General features: G+C 39.3%; 1 protein-coding gene across 1 annotated transcript; it reads left to right on the top strand.

The window, feature by feature from the left end:
• Window positions 1–177: 177 nt before the first annotated feature.
• Window positions 178–7,589, top strand: BTF3 (basic transcription factor 3). Its single transcript, XM_009884263.1, has 5 exons — window positions 178–247; window positions 3,145–3,258; window positions 3,455–3,656; window positions 6,781–6,837; window positions 7,226–7,589. The coding sequence occupies exons 1-5, from the start codon at window positions 179–181 to the stop codon at window positions 7,270–7,272; spliced, it is 489 nt and encodes a 162-aa protein (XP_009882565.1). The 5' UTR covers window position 178; the 3' UTR covers window positions 7,273–7,589.
• The last annotated feature ends 1,966 nt before the right edge of the window (window positions 7,590–9,555 follow it).

The following is a 9,555-nucleotide window of genomic DNA, read 5'->3' as shown; positions in this document are numbered from 1 at the left end:
GAGGTGCAGGGGTGTGGTGGTGGTGATGGTGATAGGGTTTACGGGTGTGTGGTGATGGTGGTGGGGGGTGCAGGTGTGTGGTGAGGGGTGGCTGCGGAGTCCCTTGTGCCCAGCTGCCCTGCCTGCTGCTGTGCACTGCCTGACCCGCTTTCCGTGAGTGCTGTTGTTGCTTCCGCAGATGAAAGAAACAATCATGAATCAAGAAAAGCTCGCCAAGCTGCAGGCCCAAGTGCGGATCGGTGGCAAGGTAGGAACTGCCTCCTTACCCTGCCCTCTGGACTGCATGTCCCTGCATGCACACTAGGCCTAGCATGAGGGGCCCTGAAAACTGGGGTGGGGAGCAGCCCTAAGTGCTCTCAGCATGGCTTGGCTGTCCTTAGGGGAAGCTGTGCTGCTGCAGGGATCTTGAGAGTCAGTTCCATAGAAGCAGTATGTGGTAGCTGAACTGCCAGTCTTTTCTCTTTGGGTTTGTTATAGTATATTACAGGAGACTTGGAGCCTACTTTTAGAAGGCATGTAGGATTTGAAGTGAGTAGACCTTACAGCAAGTGAGCTTGGGCGTAGTTTTCATAGCAGCTTGTAGAGAGTTATGTTCCAAACTCTCATGAGAAGTCTTAAAGATGCCTATGGCTGTTTTTTTGTATGTTAGCACAAAGTTGGAAATTCTGCTCTTGTCATGCTCTTGTAATTGTAGAGAACATGCTCAGATGACCTCTTTATTTTGTTATGATACCTGAATATATGTAGCTGTGTGATTACTTATAATCTGAAAATAAAAAAGTATGTTTAATATAGTCATATGGTAGTAAAGTTTTTAATTACAGTGTCAGTTTTAAGGCAAGAATTGGTAGTAATTTTTTTTATACCCGGGAAAGCGTACAGAAAATATTTTAGAATACAAGCTATTCAACAGAGCTCTTGCTGACAGAGTTTCCAGGAACTTTAATTCCTGTGTTGATTTTTTTGTTTGCCTTTAGCTGCAGATTTAGGCAGCCTTAAGTCAGGGTTAGTGTAGCAATTAACTGGCTTGGTGATCTTGTGTTTTCTTTGTATGGGTTACTGGTTAAGTAAAAAACTGCTGTATTACGTTGATGATTGTGTGCATGTTACCAGCATATGTTTATTGACTATAGAGGCTTTTAATGTTTGTCATGTAAGAGTATGCATTCAGATTACAGCTCTTACAGCTTTCTGGACAATATAGGTCATTTAGAGACATTAAGCAAAGCTTAGAATATGCTGGTAGTGCTGTCATTCAGTTTTAAAATTGGCTTGTGAAGTACTTTGAGTGCTTGAACTTGACTTCTCTTTTCTTTTATAACTGGAAAATTATTATTGGGATTCTTCATGGCATTGTCACCATGTAAGTGAGGTGGGTGTGGAGGGGGCAAAGGAGCAGGAGTCAATTCTCCCTGGGTGAAGAGGTTGCACGTTGCATCCACTGGGAGATTTTCATGATGTTGCAAGGCTTCAGATCTCAGAAATAAGCTAAAAATTGTGTTTAGGTGTAGGGCTATTGTAGTACTGTGTTATGTGAAATTTAAGATTTTTGTGTGGAACGCAGCTACAGGTAAGTGTCACGGTGCTTCTTCCAGATGTTTTTTAGGGGATGAGTTTTTTAGGGCAGATGAGTCTGCAGTATTCCATTGGTGGTTTGCTGTAACCACTCCTTTTTATTATAGAGGTAGAGGGGTGTGAAGAGCATGTCTCAGCATGATCAGGATAGAATTTGCTTAGTAAAAACCTGTAATCTTCAGAATCTTAAATCTGTGGAGATGAAAGCAGCAGCCGTTCATTTAAATTAAACTCAGATTATCTGGTTTGATATCTATGTTTAATACAGGTAAAAAGGAGGTATACGTTCCTACATAGCCTTTGATTCAATACGTCATTTTTTGAAATTGAGAGGTTTTTTGTCCAGAGAGACTTGATGTATGCTTTATGTGACTCAGTTCCTGGGTAGTCAAGGTACTAAAGTAAACCCATTTCTGTTTTTTTTTTAGTAGTTTTCAAATTGCTGTATGTGCCAACCTGATAGTAGTAGGGAATGAATACCAAGCTTTCTAGACAAATGACTAAACTTTTCAGCTGTAGTCTTTTGTGTTAGTTTCATGCGAATTTCATTAGCATTCCTCATTTTTTGTAATTGGATTATGTTAGAGGCGTTAGTGTCCAGCCAGTTTTCTAACTTCTACCAGTTAACTGAACATGTATTGCAGCTATTCATATAGCTAGGCAGCAACACATTCCGTTACTGCTTGCAGGTGGCAAGTGGGCAACTGGAGTAGAAGGACCTAGATTAGTAGTTAGAGCGTGTCAAAAGGGAGCTTAGTTTTACCTATACTGAGAGATTTTATGTCAGATTTTACTGAAGGATTGTGGTTGTGCAAGGAAGTATGGAATCACACTTTCTGCTTTTTTGTACGTTTATATGTCTTCTAATATGGGACAGTTATTTCCCTGGAGAAATCTAGTGCTCTGGGTCTGTAGGGTAACTTAACCTTTGCTTGATTTGCTTTCTAAACAGAGGTGGTCTGGAATACTATGTAGAAGTATTTTTTTTAAAACGCGTTTATAAAGTATTTTTGGAAAATAAGTGTTCTTCAAATATGTTAGCCCATCAGATGGGAGATGTCTATTTGGAATAAAAATTGAGTACTTTCAGTTTTCTCATATTCATTTAGTAATGATGTGTTGATAAGTTTATGGCCTCTCACTATTATCAAAATTTGGCTACAGTTTAAGAATGGTGATCTAAGGAAAAATTCATAAGTTTCAGAAGTTACCTAAAACTACACATTCTTACGTTTCATGCCTGTGATAACAAGCAAAGGTAAACCTGTAATTTTTGTTTTGTTATAGGGATTCTCCAGCATCTCAGAATTGTGGAATAAACATTCTCTGATGCATTGCTTCCTAAAACCTCACGCATCTCACAGACGTGTGCAGCTTGCCTTACAGCAAGCGAAAGACTGCTGCAGTGCAGTTGGAGGGGTGGGGTTGTGTGCACTGCAACACACAAGTAGAACTTTGTATGTTAAGTTGATTTGTAGATGGCTGCAGAGTAGTTACGTGGTCCTGAGGATTAGAATTTGAAGAACTACTTAAGTTTTAATTTGTCACTTTTTTTTTTTTTTTGCAAAGGGTACTGCCCGCAGAAAGAAGAAGGTTGTCCACAGAACAGCTACAGCAGATGACAAGAAACTTCAGTTTTCTTTGAAGAAATTGGGTGTCAACAATATTTCTGGAATTGAAGAGGTAATTGCTTCAAAAGAAAAAATAGTTTTGTACATAGAAATTGAAAATCTATCAAAATCAATTTCCTGGTAAGTAATGGCCTAAACTTGTCTGTAAATTATCAGTAGGTCTTTGTTGAGCTTTAAGAACTTCAGTTTCCTGTTGAATTGAAAAATCTTGTTGAACTGCTTCTGATAATGGATTTTTTTTCTTGCAGGTAAACATGTTTACCAACCAAGGAACAGTCATTCACTTCAATAACCCTAAAGTTCAGGCATCTCTGGCTGCTAACACGTTCACTATCACTGGCCATGCTGAGACAAAGCAGCTGACAGAAATGCTGCCTAGCATCTTAAACCAGCTAGGAGCTGACAGTCTGACCAGCCTGAGGAGATTGGCAGAAGCCCTGCCCAAGCAACGTAAGTTGAAACTTGAATGTTTCGTGCTGGCAGCTGACATGAAGCTCATTTGTATAGCAGGAGCGAAATTCAGTGTGCTCTTGCAGTCTGCAAGCGTATTATAAAATGCTTATAAAGTAAATGGAACTCTTAAATCTTATTTATAGTTCAAATCCAATTACGAGTATAAGTGAATAAAGCAGAGGCACCTGTTGGCATGTTTTGCAGATGACTTAAGACTGGAAAGCTGTAGTCATACTTGATTTTGTGGTAGTTTACTTCTTGATGTGGCTACCATATTTTGACATACGTCTTTCATTAAAGCTGGGTAGATGAGTTATTCTGGAGGAGTTAGGTTTTAAAAAAAGATAAACTTTGAGTATGTCTGTTTTGATACTTTGAATGGAAACAACAGTAATGGGGAAAGGGACTTGAGGACAGACGTCTTACAACTGCTTTGCTGCCTCACAGGTGTGGTGAAGGTATTTCTTGCATGGTTTTTTTTGATAACTAGAAGGGAACGACATAGTATTTTAAGGAAGCATGTTATAATTTCTTTGTGTGTAGAACAGTGTAGAGAACACGACTGGCATGAGCATGGAGGTAGAGACACTAACTTCCCGTTCCATCCTCACATTAGTAAAAGAACATGAACACTTGTTCCTCCTAAAACTGTGTGGGAAAAGTAGAGGAGGAACTTAAGCATGTGGTGTTTGGCAAAGGTGCTGCTGCTACAGGGTGAGGTTTAGGAGTGAAAGACAGGCTTGTTGACGCTGGGAACATTCCTCGTGTCCTGCATGTACAGTTGTCCTACTTTTCTGAAATATTTTAAGACCATTCCTTCCAAGGTATGGAACATCCTAAACACAGAGAAAATGGGAAGAGCATATCATTATGTCCAGTTTCTGGTAATTCTGAACTTGATTGCTACATTTGTCTTCCTGTGCTTTGCTGCCAACAAGACCACCTGTTTCTAAAGTTGATGGTACTTCCTTTCTGTCAACTTCCCACTGAAAAAGTCCTCCTAGAAGTAGTCTTCAAGAAGTGGGGTAGACTGCTTCTTTTTCCATGGAACTTAGGTCCTTCCTTCCAGTCTGTATCTTCCTTGTGGTAGTCGTAGGGCTTGGGGGGAAAAAAAAAAACCAAACCAAAAAACCTCAATTTAAAATAATCCCATAAGATCTCTCTTCTCAAAACAAGGTGGGTATATTTTGGATAAGCTAAATTGTGTAGTTTTAATATTAGGGAAGCTAGTTTAAAGTGCTTGCTTTATATGAACTAATAAATGGCTGTTCCTTTCCACTTTGCGTGGATGCCAGAGTAGTTGCACAAACGTTTCCATTCAGCATTGTCTGCTAGATCTGTGTTGTGGTTTAGGCCAAACCGGCCACTGAGGATGTGGGGCACCCCAGATGAGACCAACAGATGCTCCCCCCCTCCTCTCTTCAATGGGAGAGGCAGAGGAGGGAAAATATCAAGCTCCGAGGGTGACAGTCATATCACTGGCTGGCACTGGGGAAGCCTCAGACTGGACTCAGTGACAGATCCAGAATCCAGTTCTTGTCTGGATTCAGGATTGGGATCAAAGGCAGACGAACAGAGAGATGTTGGCCATTGAAGAAAGGCTGACCCTTTGATCCCTCAGCTTTTATACTGAGCATGAGGCAGATGGGATGGAATACCCCGTTGGTCAGTTTTGGGTCACCTGTCCAGTCTGCTTTGCCCTGCAGGTGCGACCCCTCTACTCTTTTCCACTTCTGACCCTCTAACGGGGCAAATAACCAAGTTATCTGCCCTTGGGTGTTATAGCAGTAAGTGTAACAAGCAACAGCCTCTCTGCATACTGTTCCCTGGCATCAACTATAAACATAGGTCTTATCACTTTGAGAGCGAATATTGTCTGCACAATATGCTGTTAGTTTCAGTGGTTAGAAGAGGCCCAGCTAAGAAGCAAAGTTATTAAACAAAATTGGTCCTGTTTTACCTCAAACTGAAAAGTGTCTGTGATGATAGCATTTGCAGGTGCTAAAGTAAACTTAGTCAGGTCTTGGGGATGAGAGAGAATGCAGATGATTTTGGGGAAAATAACATGGTTTGCTTTTAAAATGTCATATTTGACACTGAGATGCACTTAAACTGTAACAATTTTCTGCTGCTAAAAAAACAGAAGGAGAATTATCAGTGACCTTGTCCCAAGCCCTTTCAGACCAAAGTTTATGCATTCATCCGTTTTCATTCTCTAGAAATCAGGGTACAGGTCTAGTAGCAACCCATCTCTTTTCTCATGATTTTCTTGAAAACTGAGAAGGGTTAATTAGGATAAAGCTGAGGTGATAGAGAGTATGAGGCAGCTTACCATTGGTAGTACAGCTAAGAATAGCAGTAATAGTAGTGGCACAGGCACTCAGGGACCTGAGATACCTATTCTTAGCATTATACTGCTGCAGTTCAGCAGATGCTCATTGGTTTGCTGCAGTGGATGTGGTTAAGTATCACTAGCTCTGCCTAATACGATGGGAATGGTTAAGAAGTTACTGAGTCAGCAGTGATGTGGATCAGAACACGTGGTTACCTCAAACACCTAAGTGTAAAATTGTCCATCCAGTTCCATATTCCTTTAATATTGCCAGGAAAGAGTATCTTTTAAGTACCTGTAGTCATGTGTATCTGCCTGCAGCTTCACAATTATACCTCAGTTTTCCTTGAAGACCCAGGATCGTAAGGTCCTTTCTTTTCCTTAAAACTTCATGATGTCAAATACATAAACCTTGAGAAACGTGGAGTAGTCAATAAACCAAACTGCTTTTAAGAGAAATTGGTAAAATCAGTCGCCGCGCTTGTGACTGAAAATTATTACCGTTCAAGGTGCTCAGTATACCTAGATGCAAGGTGGTGACTAGTAAGTTGGTTCAGCATGCATCTTCTCTTTTCCCTGCTGGCTGGTTTGAGCATTATCGAAACAAAATGACAAAGGGAGTGTGAACTTCCTAGGTTAGCTGAATATTTTTATTCAGGAAGGGAACTGGATAAAGCATTGCAGTTTAGCTCAGAATCTTTAATTTTTCAAAAAACACAAAGCAAAACCAACTAATCAAGATGCCTATGGTGAGCTTGACTGATGCTCTTGAACTACTTGCTCTTGCAGCTGTGGATGGAAAAGCACCACTTGCTACTGGTGAAGATGATGATGATGAAGTTCCAGGTAAGAGCAAACATGCAGTGGAGGAGAAGGAAGTGAATTTTGCTGAGAGATTTTTCTAAGATAATTATTTAATATTCAATAAGAAGGGTGGGAAGAAACTGCCTTCTTGGTATCACTTTGCCCAGTTGTGTAGATAGTGAAGTTAAATGCTCGTAGAATTGTGCTCTGTAATGAGCCCTCCAAAACTTACTTCGTTGAGCAAGAAGAGTGAACCATGAAGCTCTTAAACTATTTCATTGGTATTTTATAAGCTGACACTTTTTATGTTATAAGCACTTGATACGAAGTAGAAATTTGGGGGGGAAAAAACCCCAAACCACTAAACGCCAAAGCATTTAGCAAAGCAGCAGTGAGTTAAAATTTAATTTCAACTTTCTTCTTTTTCTAGATCTTGTTGAAAACTTCGATGAAGCTTCAAAGAATGAGGCAAACTGAACTAATTGTCACTTTCTGAATAAAGTTAAAACTTGAAAATGCTACATGGAGCTGCTATTTTATATTGTGACTGCTTTGATTTTATTTCTATTTCCTGATGAGGTCTCAAGATCTGTGATATTTGGAGACTCCTTGACCCTGCAGCTCTTCAGTTACTGCTTGTACACAATATTATTTTTATGGCCTGATTGAACAAACCTATGCTTTGAAATAAGTCAGATTGCTAACAAATCTCTGCCTAGACACAATTTTTGAGTAACTTGTATACAAGCAAAACGCTATCTTTAATGAACTTTGGCATACAATAAAACTATAAAAGAAACTTTATGGTGTGTGTTTTTGTCAGAAAAGCAGGAAAAAATGGCCATAAATATTAAACAATCATAAAAGGTCGTGCTTTTCTGCATAGTACCTTCCTTTTGCTGTGTTAGAGAACTGGCTTCTAAAAAAACCTTTCTGTACATAATGGAGCATTTTAGACTTAATTGGTGAATTCCTAGTGTTTGCAAGACAGATCTACTTAATAGGTAGCTCTGAATTCTATAAATAATTATTGGTGGTTTAATACAATATAAAACATGCAAGTTGAGAGACAACTTGAGAGACAACTTTGCTTGGCCTTGGAAGAACAGTGGCAAGCTCTTGGCATCTTGGGGGAAACTAGATAGTAATGTTAAATTTTTTTCTTCGGGGAATGTTTAATAGGGTGTAAATATTCAATGAGTTAAATAGTACTTTCCTGGTATTTTAATTTTACTTATCTTAAAATGTCAATTGTGTGTGGGAATGAATTATAGAAGGGGGAAAGCCTTAACAGAATTGGTAATGGCTCTTAATTTCTGTATTTAGCATCTTCCAATCTATTAACTAATAACTACATTTGTATGTTTTCAGGAGTATATTCTTTCTATTGCTTTTCTGTGTTCCAGAGAAAAAGATAATTTGGTTTTTGGGTTCAAGGAACACTTTTCAAATTCCAGTCTGACCTTTGCATAGCTGGAGCCCTTAGGGGTGAGGGCTAAACTTCATGTCTGGGAGTCTGGTGTGAACGATAGATGAGAACACTTCTATGTTAGCTTCTGTTATAGGACAGAAGAGCACTCAACTAACAACCTTCTAAGGTTGTCTCTAGAGAAATGCTTCCAGAAGGAGAAATTCATCCTGACTTGTGCAGGATAAAATTCAGGGTAAAACTTTGCTATAGTCATAACAGAGTTCTCCTTGTGCCTGGGAAAGGGTGGGGCTGTGCCTGACTTGCCAAGCGTGTTTGTCATAGTGTAAGTCATTGCTCTTGGGAAACAGTGGAGGAACTTGTTGAAGCCGTGGTTTGAGGTAAGACAGCAGTCTGATGTGAGCGTGACATGGCTGAAGTCAGGTGCAAGAACTTGCAGTAAGAATTTCAGTTTACTTGTCGTAGTTTGCAAGTACTTTATCGGTAAATTACTTTTTTAGCATTGACTTAATTAAAATAAAAATGTGTGTTCATTGAATTGTGGCAATAAGGTAGAAAAATGAAACCGTGCAAATTTGAGTTTTGAAATGAGATGGTGACTTTAAGCTAATTGGTAAAAACCAAATTCTACGGGGTTGTAAGGTAAAAGGTAAAAACCAAATTCTACGGGGTTGTAAGGTAAAAGGTAAAAACCAAATTCTACGGGGTTGTTTACCACACTTCCTGTTACCTGTCCAGTCAATAAATGCGAACTAATTCTTTTTTTTTTTTTGAGAAATCAAGAAATGCGTTGCCCATTCTGTGACTCAAATTTCTAAGTCCTCAGAAGTACTTCCTTTAAGCTGCTGTAGACTTGCTTATGAAATGTTACATGCTGGTTTCTGTCTCATGAAGTGACTTTGTGTCTTGCTTTGATGGATCTAGATAGTATTAGCCTTTTCCCCATTGACATACTTGGTACTTAAAAAATAAGGTCCTTGCTAAAACAATCTTTGAAATGCAAAATAATGCTAATCCACTGGTAAGCAGCTGTGTGACATGTCTGTGGAAGAGTATGTGCTGGGTGCACTCCCAGTCAGGAAATACTGGTGTATCTCCGCATCCCCAAAATGTCTCTGAGGATCAAGATATTATTGAAATGCATTCTTGATTATAGTAGTTTCTAAAGGAAGGAGTTCTCTTGTTGGAAGTTTATAGCAGTCTTTATGTCTAAGAATTAAATGCTCAGACCTGGACTCAATGCTCTGATTGTTTTCTCTTAGTAAGGAGTTCGGTTATAGTCTTCCTAGTCTGTCATTAACTGCTAGAAACTGAATATATTTGTGTTGATG

Source organism: Charadrius vociferus, unplaced genomic scaffold, assembly GCF_000708025.1.
Source record: "Charadrius vociferus isolate BGI_N301 unplaced genomic scaffold, ASM70802v2 scaffold183, whole genome shotgun sequence".
Lineage (NCBI taxonomy): Eukaryota > Metazoa > Chordata > Aves > Charadriiformes > Charadriidae > Charadrius > Charadrius vociferus.
Note: the sequence above shows the minus strand (reverse complement) of the source record. Positions and strands in the feature narration are given on the sequence as shown.

Coding starts and splice junctions, on each gene's coding strand:
- BTF3 (XM_009884263.1), top strand. CDS start 179: ATGAAAGAAACAATCATGAATCAAGAAAAGCTCGCCAAGCTGCAGGCC. Junction 3,657..6,780: donor AGAAGCCCTGCCCAAGCAAC/GTAAGTTGAAAC, acceptor TTGCTCTTGCAG/CTGTGGATGGAAAAGCACCA. Junction 6,838..7,225: donor TGATGATGATGAAGTTCCAG/GTAAGAGCAAAC, acceptor TTCTTTTTCTAG/ATCTTGTTGAAAACTTCGAT.